The sequence below is a fragment of the Apodemus sylvaticus genome, chromosome 22 (assembly GCF_947179515.1).
Source record: "Apodemus sylvaticus chromosome 22, mApoSyl1.1, whole genome shotgun sequence".
In the NCBI taxonomy this organism is placed as follows: Eukaryota; Metazoa; Chordata; class Mammalia; order Rodentia; family Muridae; genus Apodemus; species Apodemus sylvaticus.
Window position 1 is genome coordinate 54146650 of NC_067493.1, and position 27810 is coordinate 54174459.

The following is a 27810-nucleotide window of genomic DNA, read 5'->3' on the forward strand; positions in this document are numbered from 1 at the left end:
TGGTTAAGCCTTCTTACCGAGGACCTGAGTTTGATTACCAGCACCTGTCATGTAACTCACACTTGGCTCTAACACCAGACCCTTGGAAACAGCCACAGGAGGCTTACCTTAGGCCCAAGGCTAGTCTAAGGATCATGAATTCCAGGCTGGATAGGAGTATACAGTGAGACCCTGGGTGGGGTTAGAACGAGAAAGCCCCTCTTAGGCTTTGGAACACTTGGCCTCCGACTGGTGACATCATTTGGAGAGGTTCGGGTGGTACAGTCTTGCTGGAGGCCAGGCTTTGAGATTAAAAAGCCACAACCACTCGCTGCACCAAGTTGAGCCCGCGAGCTCTCAGGCTCCTGCCTGTAAAAGCAGAAAGCCACAAAGGAAAAGCACACAGCCTCCTCCCTGGTAAGAGCCTGGACCCAGGAACAATGCCTGACCCTGGAGGAAAGAGGGCCCCGGTGCTCCCAAAGGCAGCTGCCCCACTCTAGACCCCAGCTCTGAGGGACTCTGATCCTCACTGGGCCAGCTTCCCCTGCCCCAGTGACTCTCTTGACTCTCTTTTTCTCCTCCTCTGCAGAATGGAGCTATAACAGAATTCAGAAGTGTTCTGAATCCCAGCACTCTGGGAGGCAGAGGCAGGCAGATTTCTGAGTTTGAGGCCAGCCTAGTCTACAGAGTGAGTTCCAGGACAGCCAGGGCTACACAGAGAAACCCTGTCTCGGGGTGGGGTGGGGTGGGGTGGGGTGGAAGCAAAAACAAAAAAGAAAAAGCAAGCTGAGCAAGCCGGGGGAAGCAAGCCAGTAAGAAACATCCCTCCATGGCCTCTGCTTCCCGACCTGCTTGAGTTCCAGTCCTGACTTCCTTTGGTGATGAACAACAATGTGGAAGTGTAAGCTGAATAAGCCCTTTCCTCCCCAACTTGCTTCTTGGTCATGATGCTTGTACAGGAACAGAAACTCTGACTAAGACACACACACACACACACACACCACATACACCTAAGCACCCTCCACACTTACACACAGCACACACAAACACCACAAAACCACACGAAACATGGTTAGTTGTAATGAGATTTATTTAGTAAGTATTTATTGAGCGTCTCCCGTTTAGGTGTTCTGTTCCATTCCATACCCCCAGGCCGGCTACAGCTGTGGACGAATCAGAGAAGAGCCAGCCTCGTTCACTCCTATTTCCAGAAATGAGCAGCCGGTCAACCTGCCTGGTTAGTATTCTTCCTGTTGCCCTGACTGACTGACACCTGGCAAAATAGACCTTAGGGAGGGAAGGGTGCATTTTGGCTCATCGTTGGGTGGGGTCACCCATCACAGTGAGGGAGGGTGTGTGTGTGCTGGCAGGGACATGAGGCAGACATCAAAGGAAATAGAACCAAAAATAAACAACAACAGAGGGATGAGTAAAGGCGATTTTTTTGTTTTTATATACTTTTTTTTTTGTCTGTTTGGAGACAAGGTCCCGCCTCTAGTCCAGGCTAGCCTCAAGTTATCTATGTGGCTGAAATTTGCCTTAAACTCATGACCCTCTTCTTTCCATCTGATACAAAAGTTTTAAAATTAAAATTATGTCAGGCATGGTGGCACATGCCTATAATATTATCGACCGGGAGTCTGAGGCAGGAGGTTTATGAGTTTGAGACCAACCACAGGTACTTAGTGAAATCTTATTGTTAAAAAACAAAAATCCCAGCCAGGCCTGGTGTTGCACGCCTGCAATCTCAGCACTCTGGGAGGCAGAGGCAGGCAGATTTCTGAGTTCGAGGCCAGCCTGGTCTGCAGAGTGAGCTCCAGGACAGCCAGGGCTATAAAGAGAAACCCTGTCTAGAAAAAACCGAAAAAAAAAAAAAGAAAATTAATGTATTTATGAAAATCTTATGTGATTTAGTGTTTTGCTTGCGTGTGTATGTCTCCATGAGGGTGTTGAATCCCCTGGAACAGGAGTTACAGGTGGTTGTGAGCCCCCTTGTGCTCGCTGGGAATTGAACCTGGGTCCTCTGGAAGAGCAGCCTGTGCTCTTAACTGCTGAGCGGTCTCTGCAGCCCTGACTTAGTTATTTTTTCAAATGTGTGTGCTGGGGCTAGAACTCATGTACGCCAGAGACATGCTCTACCCCTGAGCTACGGCTCTAGCCCTTTTAACATTTCCTCTTATTTTTTATTTTAAAATTTAACGCTTTATCAAAAATTTATCAAAAATAACAAACACCCTTTTAACAAGAAGTCTCAAAGTTCTTGGGAGCCCCGTGTGGCCTTTGCTGAGAAGGAATCCTGTGTGGCGCACCACGCGTGGAGAGGAGCTCGTGGGAAGAGGACAGGACGACGCCTGGCCCGTGCTTGGCTCGCCAGCTGTTGCCCTGGAGGCTTTCTGGGTGTTGTCTCCTCCTCTGCCTCGCCCACTGCAAAACTTGACCCTGACTCCAAAGAACCTTGAAGGTTCTGGAAACAGCCGAGTTTAGGGGCAGCTCTTTCACCAGGAAAAGGACATGGGGGGGTGGGGGGAGCTGAGGCCAAGGTCCCTCGGGCCACCCCGATAAAGAGGGAAGAGTGGGCGGGCCCATTCCTAATGAAAACGTGATACTTTATTTTATTCTCAGGGTTTGTGTATGTGTGTGTGTGTGTGTGTGTGTGTATGTGTGTGTGTGTGTTCGAGACAGGGTTTCTCTGTGTAGCCCTGACTGTCCTGGAACTCACTCTGTAGACCAGGCTGGCCTCGAACTCAGAAATCCGCCTGCCTCTGCCTCCCAGAGTGCTGGGATTACAGGCGTGTGCCACCACCGCCCGGCTTATTCTCAGTTTTTTAAAAACAATTAATTTATATTATGTAGCCCAGGCTGACCCAGAATTCCTTGTCTGTGTGATATATTTCTTTAACTAATGAGAAAACCTAAAAGGATGGAGAGCACACCTTCACATAAAAAAAAATTGGACGCGGATGTTCCTAGCAGCCTTGCTCCCTGAGGCGAAAACGTGGGCGGAACATTCCTAATTAGCCGACCATGGATGCCCGGGAAAGTGCCAGGCCTCCCTCGCCACAGTTCCCACCACTCACTACGGAAGGGATAACCGGACCCGTGCTCTGGGTGAGTGAGCTTCCGCCCTGTGGCTGCCAGAGACCAGGCTAGAGACCTGCGCTGGCTGCTCAGCTGACTCACAGTTTCTTTGGGGTGGGGACAGTGTTTTAAATTGTTCGGATGGTGTGCTGCGCGCTGGGATACGCTTCTGGCTGCTAACTCGCTGCATTTCGTACCAAGAGGGCTCCGCAGGTAAAGGGTGCTGACGGCCGACTCAGACTGCCAGGGGGCCACAGGGTGGAAGAGTGCGAGCTGATTCCTGAACAGTTGTTCCCTGACCTCCATACTCAAGGTGTCACGCACGCGCACACACACACAGATTTAAAAAAATAAATAAAATGCGGGGGCTGGAGACATGGCTCAGCTGTTAAGAGCGAAAACTGCTTTTCCGAAGGTCCTGAGTTCAATTCCCGAGTTCAACCACATGGTGGCTCACAACCATCGTAATGACATCTGACGCCCTCTTCTGGTTTGTCTGAAGACAGCTACAGCGAGCAAGCGAGCAGGACCGGAGCAAAAAGAAAAAGTATCTGAAGACAGCGCACGCCTGTAATCCCAGCACTCTGGGAGACAGAGGAAGGTGGATTTCCGAGTTCGAGGCCAGCCTGGTCTACAGAGTGAGTTCCAGGACAGCCAGGACTACATAGAGAAACCTTGTCTCCAAAAAACAAAACAAAACAAAACAAAACATGCTTTCCTTAATACTGAGAAAAGTTATTCTTGAGAAAAATTAAAATGGTGTCTTTGGGGCTGGGATTCTGGCTCTTGGTAAACCCTTGTGTAGCAAATACAAGGCTCTGGGTCTGTAATTCCAGCACTTGCGAGGTAGAGGTGGGAAGATCAGAAGCTCAAAGTCAGCCTGAACTACAGTAAGATTGTCTTGAAAAACAATAAATACACATGCGTGCACAGAGACACACATACACACACACATATAAATTAGATATACAGATACACATAGACATATACATACAGACACACAGACACACACACAGACACACACAGAGACACATACAGATATACACAGACATACAGAGACATACACAGACACACACACACACACACACACGTCCTGGTTAGGATCACACAGTGATAAAAAGCAACACATTGTAACCCAGTACAATCCCCAACACAGAAGTTTGAAGTGCTAACACACAGGTTTTTCCCACTGGGAAGTCTGGTGTGGGGCTAGGTGCAGTGACCCACTCCAGGAAATGTGACCTAAGTCTGCCCTTGAGAACTGGCTCGGTGGCCCAGAGCTTCCTGCTGTCCCAGCGGCCCAAAGAAACAGGCTTTTAAAGTTCTCCTGCTCCAGACTGAGAGCGTCCTGTGCAGTGGGACCCAGCGCGGTCCCAGAGGCCTTCTGGTTCCTGGTGCCTCTATCCCTGCGCCCCTGGCTCCCACCCCACCTCCCCCACCCACCCTTCTGCTCACTCCCAATTGCAAGCCATGGCTCCGGGTCCTGGTCCCTCTCACCTCACCGCCATGAGGCCTGCACTTGCAAGGCTGAAGTCCAAAGTTCAGTCCCTTCGCTAAGCGCACGGATAAATATGAACCTTGGAGAATTTCCCCTGCTCCAATGTAAACAGAGCAGGCAGGGGCCCTGATTCACTGGCCGCTGGGGCCAGGGTTGGGGGTTGGGGGTGCCCACAGGGCTTGACTAGTGGGATTTGGGGGGGCAGTGGGTGCAGCGAGCCTGGTTCGTTGACTGCCAGCCTGCCGGCAAGTAGACACCGGCCGTGGGTGGGGGAGGCGGCTCGCTCAGTGGCCTTGGGCCGCGTGGCCTGGTGGCAGCGGAACCATGGTTTCTAAGCTGAGCCAGCTGCAGACGGAGCTCCTGGCTGCCCTGCTCGAGTCCGGCCTGAGCAAAGAGGCTCTGATCCAGGCCTTGGGGGAGCCAGGGCCCTACCTGATGGTTGGAGACGGTCCCCTGGACAAGGGGGAGTCCTGCGGTGGGAGTCGAGGGGACCTGACCGAGCTGCCCAATGGCCTGGGGGAACCGCGTGGCTCCGAAGACGACACGGATGACGATGGGGAAGACTTCGCGCCACCCATCCTTAAAGAGCTGGAGAACCTCAGCCCAGAGGAGGCAGCCCACCAGAAAGCCGTGGTGGAGTCACTTCTTCAGTAAGGACCCCACCCTGTCCCCAGCACCCAGGAAGGGTGCCCACTCTATGCTTCCGGCAAGCTCAGCTTTCCGTCTAGGGGCCTTGGGATCTATGGTCTTCAGGCTGGTGGCCAAGGGCTTCTTGCCGAACCTACCTCCGTGTTTGGCCCTACGTACCCCGTGTCCGTGGTCTACCTGTTTGCAGCCCGGTCCCTAGGAAACAGGGACAGACCTGAGGTCACTTTGAACCGGAGGACAAAGGAAGCCCCCAGAAAATGGTTGGAGAACCAGCGGGTGGGAGAAATCTTTCCCCTGTGTGGTAGTCTGTGCTCCCACAAACTCTGCTTTCTCTGCTAGGGGATCAGATCCCACGTTTGGGGGCCCCAAAGCCCCTGAGGAGGCTGGGCCAATGTTGGGGTTTTAGGGGATTTCCTGACCTGCCAGGGCCTTAAGCATCTGGCTGGGTAAGCTTGGATTTCTTACCTGAGGCAGATGGAGCTGAGGGGTAGCAACTTCCCTGCATGGCCAGGTGCTGTCCCCCCACCCCCACCCCCGCGACCCTAGGGTTTAGAGCCCCCCCCATACCGGACCCCTCACCTGTTGTCTGGTTCCCCATCTCCTAGAGTGCTGGGTGGGTCCCAATGTCAATGCCTCCCCTCTCCTCAGCAAAGCCGTCCTGGTTACTAATTACCCACGCACGCAATTATTTCTTTTGTTTTATAAATTTATAAATAGCAAAAGGCTCTGATAAGGCCTGTGATCATTAACTTGTAGGGACGGTGGCTGGGAGATGCCCATTTGGGGGTGGAGAATGGGAACACCAAGGTGAGGGAAAGGTGGCTTAGGGGGTTGTGGGGAATACTCCCACCCCTGATTCCCAAAGCCTCCAGTTTCCCTGAGATTATCGCCCGGGTACGCTATTTTCTGTAGGGGTTTCTGGCAGCGCCTAAATCCCCATAATATAGAGGTGAGCCCGCCAGAAGGAAGCGGTTAATAAACCAGCATTACAGATAGGGAAACTGAGGCTTAGATTGGGTAAGGAGCTGTGAAAGACGGGCGGAAGGACTGGCTGAGGAGCTTGAGGACAGTCTCTAAAGAACTCCTGGGAGGCAGCTCTTTTCTGTCCAAGGTCCTGATTCTGACTTGGGGTGGGGGAGGGCTCCCGGCATTTCTGGAAGTGTCAGGAAGCCTCCCTAGGCCTTGGGCAAGGGGCAGAGGAGGTGTCAGGCCCCCTGACTTGGCAGAAAGTGGAGGGCAAAGGGCTGCCTCGCTGCAGGGAGGGGCAAAGAGCCAAGTATTATTGCCAGAACCAGGGCACAAGAAACCTGGCTAGGGCGCCGCCGGGCCAGCCCTGCCCAGGGGCCCCGGGTGGGACTAGGGGCTTAGCACGAGGCTGAGGGTCCAGGGATGCCAAGGGTCGTCTTACCTGGATAGGTGGGACCTCTTGATCAGCAGCCCCCGTGGTGGGGGCCGTGGGGGCTGGAGGGGAGCCTGGTCCAAAGCAGCTGGAGCAGAGAGGTCAAAGTGCTTCCTGGAGTGGAACCAGCAGAGTCCTGGAGGCAGAGGGGACAGGGGCCGCGAGGAGGAAGAGATGGAAGACGAGGGCTGGGAGAGCAGGGGAGCCAGGAAAAGAGAGGGTCTCTCCGCGGCTGGGAGAAGGGGCAGGGGAGCAAGGAGGCTGCGCTGGGAGGAGGCTGGAGTGCTGTCCCTCCCAGGTTGCTTTTCTTTAATGCTAACAGCGAGCTATTTGCTTTCCATTTAAATTCGAGATGTTGCTATAAATTATCAACCAGCTCCTTGTTCCTGCGGAGTTTATAACTAACTACCCGGGTTACTTATTGTTCAGGTAACAAAGGGGACCTGAAAATGTCCCCAGGGACAAAAAGTGGGGCCTCTAGTTTCAGGACAGTGGGTGGGGGGTGGGGTGGGCAGGAACTCTGGGGAGAGGGCTGGAGGACCCCTGATGAAGGCCTGGCTAGTGGGGAAGTTGAGGCTGGAAGAGGCAGAGGGAAGGACCAACTCTCTACGGGAGCTGTTGATTCCAAGGTCTACCTTTGGGAGCGGGAGAGGTGGGTCTGGGGTCTCGGATCCCACCCCCCACTCCATACGCATCACCGTGCGAGGCCACCGCAGGCACCTCCGCTCTCCTCCCAGAGCTCCATCCTTTGTCTACCGTGTGACCTTGGGCAAGACCCTCTCCCTCTCCTGCCTCAGTGTCAGCAGGTAGACAGAGGAAAGGCAAATTCTCTTAGTTCTGTTCCATGTCCCCCCACCCCCACCCCCAGCTTCGCCACGCTCGCTCGCTCCATCGCGCGCATCGTCCCTTCTTTCATGCCCCATGCTGCCTTCGCAGGTCCTGGATGCGCGCGCACTCTGGTTTCCACGCCGCGTTGCCAGCCTCAGTCTTCCTGCTCCGGACCCTCTTCCCACTTCCTCCTTGGCCCTCAGCACCCTGGCTCCGGCTCTGCACGAGGGCTGTCCCCCCAGCTTCCCTTTGCTGCTTTCCGTCTGCTTTCTCCTGTGCCCTCACTGCCTCGCTATTTTATCTGTCCCTGCGTTCATTCCTTGTCTCCTGATGTGAAAACATCTTCAGGGAAAAGCTCATGATGTCACCACACGATCCCCTCCCTCATCCAGCCATGACAGACACCAGGCATGAGTGAGCAAGACTATTCCTCCCCCCCACCCCCCACCCCCGTATCTCCTACTCCTCCCTGGGGAGCACTTGGAATCCAGAGTTCTATCCTGGATGCCCTGGCAGGACTTTCCTCTCTGCCAGCTGCTTAAACCCCAACCTTGCTGTTCCCTGATGCCCCCAGCCCAGCCAAGCAGCCGCAGGGTTCTCCCAGCCGGGAACTCAGCAGCCGGGCGGCACGCAGGATGCGTCAGACAGTGGCCTGCCTTGGTTCCCACGCCAGCTTTGCAGTCAGTTAGGTGGACACTGGCCCTGAGTCCTAGTTTCTTCTGCACTCAGTCACGAGTTCAAGAACATGTCAGGCAGCTAAGCAGGATCGAATGTGAATGTCCCATTTTACAGATGAGCAGAGGAAGGCTCAGTGAAGTGGAGGGACCTCCTCAAGTAGTAAGGCCAGTGCTATCGAGCTGCATGTTGTCTTAGCACGTCCACCACCCACACTCCCAGACTTCTTACTGCTCGGATTGACGGGAAATCCTTTCGCATCCCAGGCTTTGAAACTTACTGGGGCTTAAAGATATAGTAAACTCAGGTTTCCCTCTGGATAGTTTCTAAAGCAGACACACTCACATGCCCATGCATATACATGCATATGCACACACATGTACTCATACATACATGCATGCATGCATAAGTATACATGTGCATGAGTACACATGCATACACACACATAGGGACAATCATATACATGCATACACACACACAGGCACAACCACCCTCTCCACAGACACACTGGAAGATGCGCGTGCGCTCGCACACTCACACACACACAGGCAGACACACACACACACACAGGCAGGCACACACACACACACAGGCAGACACACACACACAGGCAGGCACACACACACACACAGTCAGGCACACACACACACAGGCAGACACACACACACAGGCAGGCACAGGCACACACACACACACACACACACACACACACGCACACACACACACAGGCAGGCAGGCATACATAAGTAGACGTACACAGACACACATGCACACACATGTGCACACACAGACACACAGGCATAAGCAGAAGTACATTTGCCCACATACAAACAAGTAATCACACATGCACGCACACATGCATGGCAGGGTGTCAGGTATGCCAGACTAGCCTTAAACTCAGTGTATGAGTTTGTGCTGAGTTTGAACCTCCGACCCTCCTGCCCTTGCCCGTCAGGAAGGGAGTTTATAGACCTGCACCGCTATATCTGATTGATTTTGTGTTCTGATTTTTTGAGACAGGGTTTCTCTGTGTAGCCCTGGCTATCCTAGAACTCACTCTGTAGACCAAGCTGGCCTCAAACTCAAGTGATCACCAGCCTCTGCCTCCCAGGTGCTAGGATTACAGGTGTGAGTCACTAAGCCTGGTTTGTGCCCAGTCTTATGTGATTCCGGGGCTGAGTCCAGGGCTTTGTGCACATTTACCAGCAGAGCTATATCCCCAGCCTGAGAAATAGGAAATAGCTTTAATCTTATCTTATAAATGAGGGATTTGGGGGACCCAGATGTTAAGCAATTCAGAGAGTGGGTAGCAGAGCTGGGATTCTTTTTTTCTCTCAGATCTAAGCCCGACCCCAGCCCCAACTGAGAACTCAGCTCCCTCTCTAGAGGAGTGACTCGTCAGTCTAGTCTCTTGGCTCAATGGCTCTGGGTACCAGAGAACTAAAGGCCCAAAGCTGGGAACACCTGTTTGACTCCAGAATTGGGCAGGGAAGTGGAGGACATCTTCAGTCTTTCTCTTGTGGGGACAGGGACACACAAGACCACAGTGATGATTATGGTGATGGTGGTAGTGATGATGATGATGGTGGTGGTGGTGGTGATGATGATGGTGGTGATGGTGGTGGTGATGATGATGGTGGTGATGGTGATGGTGGTTCTGGCAATGTTATATCTCATATACTTTGTAAGACCTCATGACCCTACAGCCTTAGCTCTCGAAGTGCTGAGTACACCTGTGCCACCCACCATGCCTGGCTTTGGCATTTTATAACCACTCTTTGCAGTTGTTAAAAGAACGGTTTAAAAAGCAGATGTGATGGTGCTCGCCTCTAATCCCAGCACTGGAGAGGCAGAGGCTGGCAGGACATGTAAGCATCCGGGTGAGACCAGGTTATGCAGTGAGAGCTCTCAAAGTTCCTAGGGGTTTGATCACTTGTGCTTCTGTTCAGATGCTTGGTCCTCTGTTTGTAGGTGTTTCCGGTGTTGGTGGAGGGTGGTTACTCTATCTGTTATTTTATTTGACCTAGTGTAGCAGAAATAAAGAGAGACAGAGATGGGGGGGGGGATCTTGAGATTAGAGAAGAAAGGAAGAGAGGGAGAGGGGAGGGGGAGAGACGAGGGGAGGGGAGTGATGGGGAGGGCAACGGGAGGGGAAAGGAGGAGACAGAGACAGTATGAAGCAGAGACATCAGGCAGATTGTACGAAAAGGTCTGGCGCCTGAGCTAAGCACCATTCTTCCTCCAGAGGAGGGAGGGGGCAGGGCACGGGCTGCCCTTGCTAGAGAAGGTAGGCCGCCAGATAACCATGTTTGCAGAAGCACAGGTTGGACTTTGTCCCCACTTCCCTCCTAGCCCTGACTGGCCCAGGGAAAGGGGGAGGGCTGAGGCTCCAAGAGCCCCCCAAACATGGTCAGAGGAGGGGGAGAAGCAGCTGGCGTCCCTGGGGTGAGAAATATTCTTGAGCCCCAGTTACATCGACCCTGGACAAGGTTTCACCTTTCTGCCGTAGGTGGAGCCCGTGTTCAAATCAAGCGTACTTCCTGGGTTGGAAGCGAGCCTCAGGCAGCTCCCGGTGACCCCTAGGGCCAGGCATCGGTATTATTTGCTCTGCCAGTTTAGATTACTTGGTCCACTTTTTTTTGTGCTGCTGCCCATCTGGGAGCCGCTGATAAAGAGGAAGAGGTCAGGGAGTTTAAGCCAGTGGTTCTCAACCTTCCTGACACCGAGACCCTTTAATAGAGTTCCTCAGGCTGTGGTGACCGCCAACTGTAAAATAATTTTGTTGCTACTTCATAACTGTAATTTTGCTAGTGTTATCAATCGTCATGTAAATATCTGTGCTTTCCAACGGTCTTAGGCCACCACTGTGAAAGGGTCATTAGAACCCCACAAAGGGGTCACCACCCACAAGTTGAGCACCCCTGGTAAGCTCCTGCAGGGTGTGAGGCAGAGCTGGCTCTGGGGACAGAAGCTGGGGAGCCGTGGAGCTGGCTTCAGAGAGCTAGGGGCAGGTTTCAATTTGTCCTTTGGTTTGAAATGTTAGATGCAGCCTGGCCTCTGTATGCCTGAGTCCTAAATCTGCCAATTCAACCAGGTGGGGGCTGAAAATAACTTTTTCGGGGGGGGGGGTTGGATTTTTTTTTTCCGAGACAGGGTTTCTCTGTGTAGCCCTGGCTGTCCTGGAACTCACTCTGTAGACCAGGCTGGCCTCGAACTCAGAAATCCGCCTGCCTCTGCCTCCCAGAGTGCTGGGATTACAGGTGTGCGCCATCATGCCTGGCTTGAAAATAACTTTTTAAGTTGCTTCTATAATGTGTGCCTACAGACTGTGTTTGATCATTTGTTTTCTTGTTGCCACTTTGTAAACACTAAGTGAACAGGACATTTGGCATCGAGCTGCTGTGCTGCTGTTGTAAGCTGAGCTGGTAAGAGCAGGATATTCCCAGGTTCGATCTAAGTCCTACCCTACCCACTTCTAATTCTGGAGACAGAGTCCCACGGTGCAGCCCCAGCTGGCCTGGAGCTTACTATATAGACCTGGCTGGCCACTTACCTCTGCCTCGGATTAAAGGTGGTAACAACAGGCTCAGACAAAGATTTACTTATTTACTGTTTATGCATTTGTGTGTAAGCATGTCTGTGTGAGTGACTGCCACATACACATGACTGCCGGCGGAGGTGTGAAGAGGGTGACAGTCCTGGGAGCTGGATTTACAGGCATTTGTGAGCGACAAGATAGGGAGTTAGGATCCAAATTCTGGTTTTGATGATTGGCCAGCAGGTGCTCTTTTTTAAAAAAATTATTTATTTTATGTATATGAGTTTACTGTTGTGGTCTTCAGACACACCAGAAGAGGGCATCAGACACCATTCCCAATGGTTGTGAGCCACCATGTGGTTCCTGGGATTTGAACTCAGGACCTCTGAAAGAGCAGTCGGTGCTCTTGACCACTGAGCCATCTCTCCATCCCGAGCAGGTCCTCTTAAACACATCCCTTGTTCTGGTTTTTTGAGATAAGGTCTCATTATGTACCTCAGGTTAGCCCTGAACACTGACTGAAGGCTAAGATAAGGTCACAAGGGCATAGTGTGCCCAACTAGAATGTCATCTGTCTTATGTAAAGACTTAGACACTTGTAGTTTTCATATCGACTGGGGTCCTGGAAAGTGGTCTCCCAAAGACGCTGAGGAATTGCTGCATTCTATATAGTGTTACATAATATTATAATGTATCACATGCTTTAAAAAACGTTTCTGACCAGTCTTCTGACATTTCATGGTTACATGAGTGTGTGGGAAGTCTCTTTTCTTCTTTCTTCTTCTTCTTCTTCTTCTTCTTCTTCTTCTTCTTCTTCTTCTTCTTCCTCCTCCTCCTCCTCCTCCTCCTCCCCCTCCTCCTTCTCCTCCTCCTCCTTCTCCTCCTCCTCCTTCTCCTCCTCCCCCTCCCCCCTCCTCCCCTTCTTCTTCTTCTTTCTCCACCTCCTCCTCATCTTCCTCCTCCTCCTCCTTCTTCTTTTTGGTATTTTCTTTCTTTCTTTCTTTCTTTCTTTCTTTCTTTCTTTTTTTTTTTTTTTTTTTTTTTTTGGTTTTTTGGATTTGGTTTTTTTGAGACAGGGTTTCTCTGTATAGCCCTGGCTGTCCTGGAACTCACTTGGTAGACCAGGCTGGCCTCGAACTCAGAAATCCGCCTGCTTCTGCCTCCCAGAGTGCTGAGATTACAGACGTGTGCCACCACTGCCTGGCTTTTTTGGTATTTTTGAGACAGGGTTTTTCTGTGTAGCCCTGGCTGTCCTAGAACTCACTCAGAAATCCACCTGCCTCTTCCTCCCAAGTGCTGGGCTTAAAGGCATGCGCCACCACTGCCCGGCTAGGGAAGTCTCTTTTCACACACATACCAAGCACACATCACACATACACACACCAAAAGAATTATTTCCTTTGAGACAAGGTCTCCTGTAGCTCAGGCTAGCCTTTGTAAGTGGCTGATGCTGGTCTTGAACCTCCAATTTCCCTGTTTACACAGCCCACGTGCTGGGATTACAGGTATGAACCATCAAGCCAAGAATGTCTGCTGTTCATTTTTGCTTTTTCAGTTGGAATATGGAACTCAGTCTAGTTTGACTTGGAGATTTTTCTGCCTCAGTTTTCCTAACGCCAGGATTGCTAGTGTGGGCCACCACACTATAAGCCTGTGTCACTACAGCCAGCTCCTGTCTCCTCACTTCAAGTGAGCAGCACAGAAGAACCCCAAACAGGCTTTCTGTCTGGCTATACAGTGGGCTGCAAGGGCTGCTGGGACAGCACCAGGGTCTTCCGAGTGGACTTGATGCAGGAAGCAAGGAAGCAGCCACTTTCTAAGGGTGCTGTTTGTCATGCGTGTGAAATCTCAAGACCTGAGTTTTAGAAGCAGATTGGGGAGCTGAGGTGGGAGGGGCGCACAGGCTTTCCAGCCTCCCGGACTGAGGTGTATTTATGGATACACGCATATTTGGAGGGTGGGCGGTGCTGGTTAAGATGGCTCTGCCTGCAAAAGAGTTTGAATTTGATCCCCAAGACTGCCCGCATGGGGGATGGAGACAACTGCTGTAAGTTGTCCTCTGACTGTCCCATGTGCGGTGTGGTATCCACATCTCTCTCCCAGTCTCTCTGTCTTTCTCTGTGTCTCTGTCCCTCTCTGTGTCTCTGTCCCTCTCTGTGTCTCTGTCCCTCTCTTTCCCTTTCCTTCCTCTCCCCCTCCCCCCCCTGAAGAGAGGTTGTTCATTGTGCAGCAGACTGTAAACATACTCCCTCATTTCTTTCAGGGAGACCAGCAGTGCGGAGAGGATGAGGCTATGAATATTGGGTGGTCTCCTGGGGGACCCTGGCTGCCCAGGGTGGGATTTGGCTCCCAGGCATCCATATCTGTGCCTCTGCACACCAAGCTCTAACCTCATTCACCTGGGACCGCACTTCAGTGCCTCCCTCCAGCCCAGCTCTGTGGGAGAGTAGACAGACGGCTGCCAAGGGTGCACCGCAGACCCTTAGGCATTTTAATTAACCCTGCGTGATTTCTGCCTGGTGGCTGTACTTAGAGATGGCTGCCCCCGGTGGGATTGGATTCTGTTGGGTTAGCCATGTCACACAGCTCTTGGGCAAGAGATACAAGTGGCACAGGTCCTCTAAGCTTCAGTGGATTTGATGGCAAAGTGAGACAGTCCATATTTCATAACCTCTCTTTTTCTGTCCTCTGCTGTCAACCTATTGACCCATCAATCCAACCATCTAGTTACCTATCCATCCATTCATACAGCTAGCTAATTATTAGTCTATTCCTCTACACGTTCAACCTCCCTTCTTTCCTCTCAGCATCTACCCATCCGTCTTAGTCAGGATTCTATTGCTGTGACGAAGAGCATGACCAAAAGCAATTTGGGGAAGTGAGGGTTATTTCATCTTACAGCTGTGCTCCATCATGAAGGAGGGCCGGGGGAGGAGCTCAAGGCAGGGACCTGGAGGCAGAGATTGAGGAACAGGACATGGAGGCACATGGTTGACTCAGCCTGCTTTCTTATACACCTCAAGACTGCTTGTCCAGGGGTGGCCCCACCCACAGTGGTTTGGTCCCTCTGACATCAATCATGAATTAAGAAAATGCCCTAAAGTTTTGCCTACAGGCTAGTCTTGTAAGGGATTTTCTCAATTTGTGGTTCTGCTCTTCTCAGATAGCTCTAGCTTGTGTTAAGTTGACCAAAGATAGCAAAGGAACAGCCAAACAGGTCTTCATTCATCTATCCATCCATCCATCCATCCATAAGCCATTTATCTATCCATCATCCATTATCCACCCATCCATCCATCTATGCACCCATCTGTCCATCCACCCATCCACCCATCATCCATCCATCCTTCTGTCCACCCACCCATCCACCTGTGTATCATCCATGGCACATTCTGTGTCGGGCTCACTTTGGGATCTGGAACCAGACAGTTCTTCCACCATTAGCAGTTGTTTAAACCTCACTTAAGAGGCAGCAGGTAGAAGCACCTGCTGCAGAAGCCTGGTGGCTTGAGTTCGGTGTGCAGGATCCATGTAAAGGTGCAAGGAGAACTGACCTCCACACACACACATTGTAGTGCATGCACACATGACTGCACTTCTGTGAGCAAGTGCACACCTACTCATAAGTATATATGTATGTGTATATGCATAAATACATATATGTATACGCACATGCACATGCACACACACTCATAAGTATATATGTATGTGTATATGCATAAATATACATATATACATATATGCACATACACACATACTCATAAGTATATATGTATGTGTATGTGCATAAATACACATATATACATATATGCACATACACACATACTCATAATTATATATGTATATGCATATGCATAAATACATATATATATACATATATGCACACACACACACTTCAAAAAGCATCATATAACACTTACAGGTTCAGTAGAGCGGAGGATACCTGAGGGAGTCATACGCTGAGGGTCTTCCCTACTTGGCTGGCACAACTTCCAGTGGAACTCTGCTCACACACACACACACACACACACACACACACGTGTCCTGGTATGGAACCCGAGCACAAGTCCTACCCACAGCGGAGGACTCTGGTCCCCAGAAGCCCAGCCTCACCTTAGGCGTCAGGAAGGGCCATTGAGCAGATCCCGCCCTTGCTTCCCTCCAGGGAGGACCCATGGCGCGTGGCAAAGATGGTGAAGTCCTACCTGCAGCAGCACAACATCCCCCAGCGGGAGGTGGTCGACACCACCGGCCTCAACCAGTCCCACCTGTCACAGCACCTCAACAAGGGCACCCCCATGAAGACGCAGAAGCGGGCCGCTCTGTACACCTGGTACGTCCGCAAGCAGCGAGAGGTGGCACAGCGTAAGTACCCCAGCCATGTCCTCCTCCCTGGCAGGGACTCATAGCGTGTGGCTCACAGCTCTCCACAGCTCTTAGGGCGTCAGTGCTACCCCCTCTCCTATCTCGCAGACACGTGAGACTGAGAGACACCAGAAAGGCATCCTCAGACTTACTGTGCATTCTGCACAAGGTGCACAGGGAAGGGAGCAGAGTGGGTCCCGGGATCTACAGATACACACACTGGGTTGCTCCTTCCAGGAACTCACTGCTGAATGGGAGAGGGGAGATCACTATAGAATGAGACATGGATTATACAGTGTAAACAACTAAACTTGGCAATAGCTGGTATTAATTGAGCAACTACTGTGGACCATGACTATTATGTCTGCAGTGTCCTTACAGAGGTGTCAGGGAGGATGCTGCAGTCAGAGGAACAGCTTGAGAAAAGGCTCAGAGGCTGGCGTGTGGTCAGACACTATTACTCAGAGACTGATGAACTTCTGGCTCCCCACCTCACACCCCATACTTGGGAGAGAACCCATGAACTCCACTACGGAGCTAAGTTCCCAGCCCTCTGTTTACTTATTTTGAGACAGGGTCTCACTATGTAACCCAGGCTGGCCTTGAACTTGTGATCTCTCTGACTCAGCCTCCCACGTATTGGGATTACAAATTTTCTCTGCTACTCCAACTTGAGCTTCCTCTCCAGGGTTTCTAGCAGTTGGCTGTGACTGGGAGGTATCTAAGATGCTTTTAACTAGCCACTTTCTGAGGGACTTTCTGGGTTTTACCAAAAACGCTCTCCTGACACTTTGTTGCAAAGAACATCTGCATAGAAAAAGTTCCTAGAAGCCTGCACTGGTCTGCCTAGACTCTGCATGTGGTGTGGCTCTGTAGTATGCTCTTCCTGCGGGATTCCAGCAGTAAGAGTGGGCTGTCTCTGACTCTTTTGCCTGCTATTGGGACCCTTGTCCTCCTACTGGGTCGCCTCAGACAACCTCGATAAGGGGAGGCTCCTAGTCTTACTGCAACTGTCCCTCTGGGAACAGAGAAGTAGATCTGGGGGAGGGGAGGTGGGGGAGGGAGGGATGGAGGGAGAGGAAACTGCTATCCAGAAGTCAACAAGGGGAGAAGAGCCAGGTGTGGCCCAGCACTTGGGAGGCAGAGGCAGGCATATTTCTGAATTCTAATTTGGGGTCAGCCTGGTCTACAGAGTGTGTTCTAGGACAGCCAGGGCTACACAGAGAAACCCTGTCTGGAAAAAACCAAAACCAAAACCAAAACCAAAAAAAAAAAGGATGGGAGAAGAATAAATTTTAAAAAGGGGGAAAAAAGAAATAGTGGGGTATTGGGGTGCAGATCTTATCTTTCTTTCTTTCTTTCTTTCTTTTTTTTAAGATTATTTATTTACTATATGTAAGTACACTGTAGTTGTCTTTAGACACACCAGAAGAGGGCATCAGATCTCATTACAGATGGTTGTGAGCCACCATGTGGTTGCTGGGATTTGAACTCAGGACCTCTGGAAGAGCAGACAGTGATCTTAACTGCTGAGCCATCCCTCCTGTCTTGGGGTGGAGATTTTCAAGTTGCTGATGGACAGGCATGAGATGGCTCAGGGAGTAAAGCACTTACCACTCACGACTTGAGCTGGATCACCAGACCCTCATGATTCAAAGTTTGTTTTTTTTTTTTTTTAAAGATTTGTTTATTTTATGTATGAGTACACCATTGGTCTCTTCAGACACACCAGAATAGGGCATCAGATCCCATTACAGATTTGAACTCAGAGCCTCTGGAAGAGCAGTCAGTGCTCTTAACCACTGAGCCATCTCTCCAGCCCCCGTTGTTCTTTATTTTTAAAGATCTATTTTATTTAATTCTTTCTTTCTTTCTTTCTTTCTTTCTTTCTTTCTTTCTTTCTTTCTTTCTTTCTTTCTTTCTTTCTTTCTTCCCTTCTTTCTTTCAAAGATTTATTTATTTATTTTATGTGAGTACACTGTATCTATCTTCAGACACACCAGAAGGCATCAGATTATATTACAGATGGTTGTGAGCCACCATGCGGTTGCTGGAATTGAACTCAAGACCTCTGGAAGAGCAGTCAGTATTGTTAATGGCTGAGCCATCTCTCCAGCCCTCAGTCAGTGCTCTTAATCACTGAGTCATCTCTCCCTCCCCTTCTGTCTTAGTCAGGGTTTGTATTCCTGCACAAACATCATGACCAAGAAGCAAGTTGGGGAGGAAAGGGTTTATTCAGCTTACACTTCCACGTTGCTGTTCATCACCAAAGGAAGTCAGGACTGGAACTCAAGCAGGGCAGGAAGCAGGAGCTGATGCAGAGGCCATGGAGGGATGTTCCTTACTGGCTTGCTTCCCCTGGCTTGTTCGGCCTGCTCTCTTATAGAACCCAGGACCACCAGCCCAGGGATGGCACCACCCACAACCTTGATCACTAATAGAGAAAATGCCCCACAGCTGGATCTCATGGAGGCATTTCCTCACCCGAAGCTCCTTTCTCTGTGATAACCCCAGCCTGTGTCAAGTTGACACACAAAACCAGCCAGTACAGTGATGCAATAAATTTCTTCTTAATTTTTTTTTTTTTTTTTTTTTTTTTTTTTTTTTTTTGGTTTTTAAGACAGGGTTTCTTTGTATAGTCCTGGCTGTCCTCGAACTCAGAAATCTGCCTGCCTCTGCCTCCCAAGTGCTAGGATTATAGGTGTGCACCACCACGCCCAGCTTAAAAATTTTTAAATCAGTTTGAGTGTAGGCTTTGATGTGTCTAACTGAAAGAGACCTAATACTTTGGGCTCATTGTGAATGGTCGCGTCCTGTCCTCCGGTGGTTTTTTTTCCTTTAAAACTCCGGGCTGGGGGCTGGAGAGATGGCTTAGTAGTTAAGAGCACTTCCTGAGCACCTGAGTTCTGTTCCTGGTGCCCACGTGGTGACTTACATCTGTAGCTTTAGTTCCAAAGGGTCCAATGTCCTCTTCTGGCCTCCACAGGCACCGGGCACACAACAGGTGGCACACAAACACAATTTATGTTGGCAAGGCACCCATACACATAAAATAAAAATTTAATGGGGGGGGGAAGGATGGGATAGGGAGTTTTTGGAGGGGTAATGTGGAAAGGGGATATCATTTGAAATGTAAATAAAGCAAATATCTAATAATGAAAAACATTTAAGAATACAGAAACCTCTAGGCTGCAGGGGGTACATCTACAAAACAACCCCTGCACGTAAGGCTCAGAGAACATTCTGGACTTGGGGCAGAAGGAAGGAGTTTGCTGTAAGATCATGTCTCTTAGGTATTTCATAGTCACCTCTGACGCCTTTTTCAGGCCACTGTGGGTACCCACACACACATGACATACACACACACACACACACATACACACACACATATATTAAAAATAAACAAGTGTTTCAGGTTTGGGGGCCAAGTCTATCCTGTGACCACTCAGTGAGTGTGGACAGAAGCAAGATGGCCACCTCAGAGGAAGTGTGAGTGGGTGGGTGTGACTGGACCAGGCCTCAGTGGAGATCTGCCTGCCTCTGCCTGACAGAGATCTGCCTGCCTCTGCCCCCCCCCCTTTTTTTTAAAAGAATTATTTATTTATTTAATGAATACACTGTCACTATCTTCAGACACACCAGAAGATGACATTGGATCCCATTACAGACGGTTGTGAGCCACCATGTGGTTGCTGAGAATTGAACTCAGGACCTCTTGAAGAGCAGTCAGTGCTCTAACTGCTGGGCCATCTCTCCAGCCCCTGGCTCTGTCTCTTGAATGCTGGTATTCATGGCACCAAGTTCCTTTTTAATAGGAAGTGGGGCTTGGCTTGAGATTGGACCAAGATTTCGCATGTGCTAGGCAAGCTGGCTACCAGCTGATTGAAGGCTCCAGTCCTGAGATTAGATGATTTCAGTTTTAGCTGCCATCTTGCTGTGTTTAAGGACCTTTGGGGAAGAGAGAGACTGGAAATGGGGTGTGTGTGGGGGGGGGAAGGGTCACGTGAGCTGACAAGCGGACATGGGAGTGGCCTCACCGCTCTCTGTCCCTACAGAATTCACCCACGCGGGGCAGGGCGGACTGATCGAAGAGCCCACAGGCGATGAGCTGCCAACCAAAAAGGGGCGGAGGAACCGGTTCAAGTGGGGTCCCGCGTCCCAGCAGATCCTGTTCCAGGCTTATGAGAGACAGAAGAACCCTAGCAAGGAAGAGCGAGAGACTTTGGTGGAGGAGTGTAACAGGTAGCATGGCCGCCCACGGGGCGGAGGATAGGCCCGGGAAGGGAAGGTGTCTGGGTCCTCAGGGGTCCGCAGCAGTCCTTGAGATAGCTTGCTCTCCATCAGTAGAGAGGAGTCCATTTCTTGCCATTGTTTTGAACCCTCCACCCACCCGAGCAACACTTAGCAAGGGCTAAGTCACTTGCTCAAGGTCCCGCAGCAGAGCTGGTATTATTAATCCAGCCCTAGGGTAGACCCCACACCTCAGCACCGTCCTCCCTCCTCTGAGCCTGCCCTGGAGGCTCACGGGTGCCTTCTTTGCAGGGCGGAGTGCATCCAGAGGGGGGTGTCCCCGTCGCAGGCACAGGGGCTAGGCTCCAACCTTGTCACGGAGGTGCGCGTCTACAACTGGTTTGCCAACCGGCGCAAGGAAGAAGCCTTTCGGCACAAGCTGGCCATGGACACGTATAACGGGCCTCCACCAGGGCCAGGCCCGGGCCCTGCGCTGCCTGCCCACAGTTCCCCCGGCCTGCCCACAACCGCCCTTTCTCCCAGTAAGGTCCACGGTGAGTGCTGTGGGGTAGGGAATCTGGGATCGGAGGTGAAGAGAAAGGGTTGGGCAGAAGAGCTTGAGGGACTTCTCCAGCTGCCGCAGCCACCTGAAACTGCACTTCACTGCGTCCCTCCGCCCGTCCTCCCCTCTCCGTCGGCTCCACCCACCACCCACCTCATTTCTTCTACTCCGGCTCCCCCCACCCCCTATTTCGTTTCCTTCACTGTGCTCAGTTCTTGCTGCGCATTCCGCCCACCTCGCTGGCTGGCTCGCTTAGGTGGATCCGCTCAGGTTCACACCACCCCGCCCCCTCTCTGGCGCCGGCAGGTCCCTTTGCTGTGGTCGGTTCTGCTTCATTCAACGGCCGCTCCACAGCAACGCTATCCCCGTTGGATCTGACCCTTCGAATTGTTTCAGTTCAACTCATTGTTGTTCAAATCATAGTTTAATCCAACCAGTTCCCATTCAAACCATTCCGTTTGACCACGGAATCCAGTTCACTTTCCATAGCGTAACCCTTGGTGCCTGGGAATTGGAACCTCTTGTAGACAGGTATATAGTATTCGCCTCTCATCCCTGCACACAGAGGACATATGATACCCAATACAGCGGAATCCTGATGTGGACACTTACACTGTATTTGGCCAAGGCCTGGTGACAAGGAGAAAAACCTGTGTTCAGCACAGATGTGAACTTTTTTTCCCTCAAATATTTTGAGGAATCAACCCAACGATCGAATCTGAGGATGTGGGTGCCTGCGGATGAGAGGCCGACCAAAAAGCTCAATTCGATTTGGTCCGATTCGATTTGGTTTTGTTCACCATTTAGTTCTCTGAGCCCCGGTTCGGCTCAGCGCCATTGTTCTTTGAGTGTCTTCTGCACGGGGGGGGGGGGGGGGGGGGACAGCGCCATGTATTAGAAGAGCTGGAAGCAGCAAGTACGGGAGGAAAGTGGGGTGCTGACATCGCTCCCCACTCTAGGTGTGCGATATGGACAGTCTGCAACCAGCGAGGCCGCTGAGGTGCCCTCCAGCAGCGGAGGTCCCTTAGTCACAGTGTCCGCAGCCCTACACCAAGTATCCCCCACAGGCCTGGAGCCCAGCGGCCTGCTGAGCACAGAGGCCAAGCTGGTGAGTGAGCGGCGCCGTCCTGGGTGGAAACCCCTCCTGGTCCCACTCTCTGTGGCTGGGAGACAGGGTGAGGGCACTCCAGCTCAGCTCGGTTTACCCTCACAGGTCTCAGCCACGGGGGGTCCCCTGCCTCCCGTCAGCACCTTGACTGCCCTGCACAGCTTGGAGCAGACGTCTCCAGGTCTCAATCAGCAGCCACAGAACCTTATCATGGCCTCGCTGCCTGGGGTCATGACCATCGGGCCCGGGGAGCCCGCCTCCCTGGGACCCACGTTCACTAACACGGGTGCCTCCACCCTGGTCATCGGTAAGTGGGTGGTGTAAGTGGGGCTCCTGTGCCTTGGGTGGAATCTGGGATATGGGGAGAGCTACTTGGACTCATCTGTCCTTCCAGATGGCATCCATTTTCTGAGAGCCTGCAGCTAGGTACCCATGGTGACAGACGGGAAACCATCAAACCCACTAACAATAGTGTAGATGGGCCAGGCGGTGGTGGCACACACCTGTAATCCCAGCACTCTGGGAGGCTGAGGCAGGTGGATTTCTGAGTTCGAGGCCAACCTGGGCTACAGAATGAGTTCCATGACAGCCAGGGCTAGACAGAGAAACCCTGTCTCGAAAAAAACAAAAATCCAAAAACCCAAAAAACAAAACGAAGCAAACAAACAAACAAAAGAACAGAGTAGATACTGGGCAGTGGTTGCGCACGCCTTTAATCCTTGGGAGGCAAAGGCAGGTGGATTTCTGAGTTCGGGGCCAACCTGGGCTACAGAGTGAGTTCCAGGACAGCCAGGGCTACACAGAGAAACCCTGTCTGGAAAAACCAAAAAAAAAAAAAAAGAAAAAAGAAAAAAAGAAAAAAAAAGAATAGTGTAGATCTTACCAGACCCCAGTCTGAGAAGATAGTGGGGTAAAGATGCACGTGAGTGACGTTTTCTAGGTTTGGGGTGTTATTTATCTCCTTAAGTTTTAAACCCTTTACAGGAGGAACTCAGTGTGTACTAGAACACACACTAGAACAGGGGAACAGAGACCTAAGCCCCTGGCTTTGCCACTGCCACGGACCCCCCAGTGCTCCAGGGTGCCTAGCCTGACAACCTTGCCTTTCCCGCCCAGCCAGATGAGGAGCCAGAGTCCTGGAGAAGGACTTTTCAAGGCCGCTTACATATGTGCCAGCCCCTCCCCTTCCTCTTCTAACTCCCCAGGCTCTGAGAAGGAGGGGCAGTGTCCCTCAGAGGCCATAGGCTCCATCTAAGGAGAGGGTGCAGGTGGGAGGCTCGGCTGACCCCTGCCTGTCCTGCACAGGTCTGGCCTCCACCCAGGCACAGAGTGTGCCGGTCATCAACAGCATGGGGAGCAGCCTGACTACGCTGCAGCCGGTCCAGTTCTCCCAGCCGCTGCACCCCTCCTACCAGCAGCCTCTCATGCCCCCCGTCCAGAGCCACGTGGCCCAGAGCCCCTTCATGGCGACCATGGCACAGCTGCAGAGCCCCCACGGTGAGCATCCCTCACGCGGGTCTGGGAGAGGTGGGCTACAGGCCGGCTGGTAAGTATGTGGCAGGGCAGGTAGCAGCGGGTGCTGTGGTCTGCTTGTGTGTGACACAGGTATCCACGGGCCACCGGCACGTCTGTGTGCATGCAGGAGCTTGTGTGTGAACGTTTCGATGTGTGGATGCTGGCGCCCACTGGTCATGCGCCCAGCTTCGTCTGCCCAGGTGGTACAGTGCAAGCCACGGCCTTTTCTCAGAAACCTTGGGGCTATGAGCACATCGGTTTATGACTTTGCCACATCTGGAAAGCTGACTTGTGGACAGATCGTGGTTTACAGATTACCCCCTCCCAGTCCCCTTGGGCTTCACTGTCCACAGAACACTTATTCCTGCAGTAAAAGACAGATACTACATGAAGTAGATTAAAGATTCATGTGGCGTTGGGGGAGGGATTCAGCTCAGCCAGTAAGCGCTAAAGACCAGAGTTCCATCCTTCAGAATCCACAGGGGATCAAGGAGAGGGAGGACAGAGCAGAGGAGATGACAGACGGATGCCCCTGGGCTTGTGCTAGCCAGTCTAGTCTACTAGGTGTGCTCTGGGCCAGTGGGAGAACTTTCTGAGGTTCTACTTGTATATAGACAGACACCACACACACACACCTGCGTGTGCATGTGTGCACGCACGCTCACAAAGCCTCATGTGTGTCAGATCTGCATGAGGCTGGCCACAGATGGGCCACAGGATCAACCTTATGCAAAGCTTTGGGTTCAGACCTTTTGGACTTCAGCATGGCTGGAGGCTTTGGACTCGTGGGCCACCGTGAGGCCAATAGGGTGCATGTCTCTCTGTGTGTGGGTGATCCGCTTCTGGCTGAGTTCCTAGGACAGCATGCCGCAGCTATGTGCTTGGCGATGTCTAGGTCTCTTGGGGAGGTTGGCCGTGAAACTTTGAGGCACGTGTTGGAGGTGCCCTGGAGATACAAGTATTGCTGGCCTCACCCTGCTCACCTAGATGGAAGCCACCAGCCTTTCCCTCAGAGGCTTGCATTTGGCTGCACACCATAGCACTTCTGCATAGCGTCAGACACTGGGCCGAATAGTGGAGAGTCCCTGTGCTCAGTACAGCGTCACCACCTGCAGTTAGTACAGGCAGTGTCCGTGCCTAATGGACTGCCTGTACTTAACCCTCTGCTTCTGAATAGCTGGGGTTGTGCTCTAGCCAGGGCAGCTGGGGAATAAACACAAAAAGCCCAGTATACAAAATGAGCTGGAGCTGGTGCGGGCCCTTCCCTGGGCTGCCCCCCATTCCATCTGGATCCCCAAGCACTCCCCATCGGGATGCTCCTCAGACCTCAGACCCACTTCCCATAGGGTACGGCTCACTCTTGAGGCCTCAGGGGAGGGTCCAGGGAGTCATAGTTCTCTGTGCCTCCTCCTCCCAGCCCTATACAGCCACAAGCCTGAGGTGGCCCAGTACACGCACACAAGCCTGCTTCCGCAGACCATGCTGATCACAGACACCAACCTCAGCACCCTTGCCAGCCTCACACCCACCAAGCAGGTAAGGCCCTGCCTCCTGACGCCCCACCCCCACGGAAGCTGCCGGCTCTGTGCTGAGCCGAGGGCTCAGGGCATTATTCTGGCTCCCTAGGTCTTCACCTCAGACACAGAGGCCTCCAGCGAGCCCGGGCTTCATGAACCATCCTCTCCCGCCGCCACCATCCACATCCCCAGCCAGGACCCATCGAACATCCAGCACCTGCAGCCTGCCCACCGGCTCAGCACCAGTCCCACGGGTGAGCGGTCTGGCGTCTCCCAGTGGGACGTGGGTGGTGTGTGCGATGGATGGCGCGGAAGTGCCTCCGCCTGCTGTATGTGGTGCCTGCGGCATGTCAAGCGGTGCCTTCAATAGTTTGAGACCAAAGTTAAGGGCACAGCTTACTGCCTTGACAGAGGATGGCTTAGGCGTTCAGATGCAGAATAATGGGAGCTAGAAGTGACATCCCTATGATTTGGTAGATGTCAGGGCTACGCACGCGAGTGCGCATGCGTGTATTATGCAAGCGAGTGTACAAGGAGGTACACATCTACACGCACCTGCAGTGGCCAGAGGAGGTCGTTTCGTGTCTCTCTGTAGCTCGGTCTTCTTCCCTTGAGTCAGGGCTTCTCACTGAACTGGAAGCAGTTTTGTCAGGGCTGGCGGCCAGTGAGCTCCCGGGACCTGTGTTTGTAGCCCCTGGCACTGGGGCCACAGGCATGTGCAGACATAGCTGCTGGCTGTACTCAGTGCTGGGGATTCTAACTCAGTTCCTTGTGCCTGTGTGGCAAGCACTCTATTTTTTGTAATTGTACATGTGTGGGGGCCTGTGGCGTGTGTGTGGCTCCAATATCAAGAGCTGGGTCTCTCCTGTCATGGCCCCAGGAGCTGAGGCTATGAGCCTGGGTGGCTCAAACTGTCACCTGCTAAGCCTTCTCACCTGCTCTCACCGCCACACCATCCTCAGCACTCAGGGCTTGGCATTCTTTAAATGAGCAGGTAGCATTAAAAACAGCTTCCTCAGCCAGGAGGTGGTGGCGCACGCCTGTAATCCCAGCACTTGGGAGGCAGAGGCAGGTGGATATCTGAGTTCGAGGCCAGCCTGGTCTACAGAGTGAGTTCCAGGACACTCAGTGCTATACAGAGAAACCCTGTCTCAAAAAAAAACAAAAACCAAACAACAACAACAACAAACAGCTTCCCCAGCTCTCTGGCCTCATCTGGGACACTGGAAGGTCACAGTGGGGGCGCACCACTACGTCCCTGTCCGACTCCACCAGCTAGTTTACAGCCTGTGATGTCAGGGAGTGAGGCTCTGGGGCGCCCTCTACTCCCACTTCTGTGACTTCAGGAAAGCTGTATCCCATGGAGCCTCAGCTCCCCCACTGGCCCCTGGAGCTGTAATGGCAGATGGGGGGCTGAAATCCCTTGATTCACAATGTGGGGCTCTGCTTTCTCCCCTGGAGCATCCCTAAGAGACAGGCAGGTGGGGCAGGGGCTGGAGGGGACTTGGCTGACAGTTGGTGACCTCCTTTGTTCTGCAGTGGCCTCCAGCAGCCTGGTGTTGTACCAGAGTTCTGACTCCAACGGGCACAGTCACCTGCTGCCATCCAACCATGGTGTCATCGAGACTTTTATCTCCACCCAGATGGCCTCCTCCTCCCAGTAACCATGGTGACTGCCTCCCAGGAGCTGGGTCCCCAGAGCCTGCATTGCCTGCACAGGGGCTGAGGAGGGCCACAGCCACGCTGCCTGGAGGATACTGGAGCCCACCATGCCACCTGACACGGGCTGCTGGCCTTCCCAGAAGTCTATGCTTTCATGCCACAGCTGTCAGGAAGGGATGGCTCTGAGGTGTCTCAGCCTGGGAAGCGAGCCTCAAGGAACCCAGGGACAGCCCAGCCTGGGCAGTACTTTGGATCGCCATCCCTGCTGTTTAGAATAGAAAACTTAAAGCTTGGAACAGGAGGAGGGGAAGCCAGTGATGCTGGCGCCCCCAGTCAGAGCCTGCAGCCCCTCAAGGATCTGTGCCAAGCTGAGGCCTCCGATCAACACAGCTGCCTTCTGTGTCCTGTGGCCCCCAGGGAACTGAGGGGAAGCTATGTAAGGCTCTCCTGGGCTTTCCCCTACCAAGCCACCCCTTCTTCCAGCCCCAGGTCCATTTGTTACCAGCTGATACCAGCTTGGCATCTTGCCTCCACTAGAAAAGCCACTGCAGGGCTAAGGTTGTCAGCCCTGTTCCTTAGGAGCTGTGACTCATGCCAATCAGCTCCTCTGCCTGTAGGGCCCTGACAACTTCCTTCCTGGTGTGAGGGAGACCTGCAGAACTCGGAAGTCAAGGCCTGATCAGTGGCTAGCACAGGAAGCTGAGGGCAGCAGAGAAACCACCTACGTGGCCTGGGAGCTGGCAGCGTTCTGAGGAGTGCGGGGTCCTGAGCACACCTGACTGTTCCCTCAGGCCTACTGCAGAGAACCCGGCCCCCGGGGGCTCCTGTCGGCCTGGACAGAGCCAGCACCCCCTGCAGCCTCCGGCCGGCTATGCAAAACCCTGTGTGTTTATTTAACTTTTAGTAAAGCCAGTAAAAAGCGAATGGGAGCTTCCTGATTAGCCATCAGTGGCCGGGAGGGAAGGCAGAGTGAGGCCAGGCACATCGACACACCTTTGTGTTTAACTAGAAATGAGGTGGGGTGACTGTGCCTGAATGTGTGTGTCCTCATTACTGCAAGAAATTCAGTGCATGTGTGGTGCCACTCCCTGGAGTCTTGCAGCGGGGAAGAAGGAAGGTATCTGGGGCGTGGGTGGCAGGATCCACAGGTGGTTTATAAGATGCCCTCTTAACGCCCGGCACCAAGGTAGCTCAGTGGTTCATACCTG

General features: G+C 52.4%; 2 protein-coding genes across 6 annotated transcripts in view; one reads left to right on the plus strand and one right to left on the minus strand.

Moving 5' to 3' along the window:
- The window catches only part of LOC127673034 (2'-5'-oligoadenylate synthase-like protein 1), a 449062-nt gene that overhangs the window by 397630 nt on the left and 23622 nt on the right, over nucleotides 1-27810 (minus strand). The window lies entirely within an intron of this gene.
- On the plus strand, nucleotides 4880-27776 carry Hnf1a (HNF1 homeobox A). Its single transcript, XM_052168601.1, has 10 exons — nucleotides 4880-5205; nucleotides 15809-16008; nucleotides 20064-20250; nucleotides 20551-20792; nucleotides 21760-21908; nucleotides 22014-22215; nucleotides 23214-23405; nucleotides 24841-24959; nucleotides 25050-25194; nucleotides 26480-27776. The coding sequence occupies exons 1-10, from the start codon at nucleotides 4880-4882 to the stop codon at nucleotides 26602-26604; spliced, it is 1887 nt and encodes a 628-aa protein (XP_052024561.1). The 3' UTR covers nucleotides 26605-27776.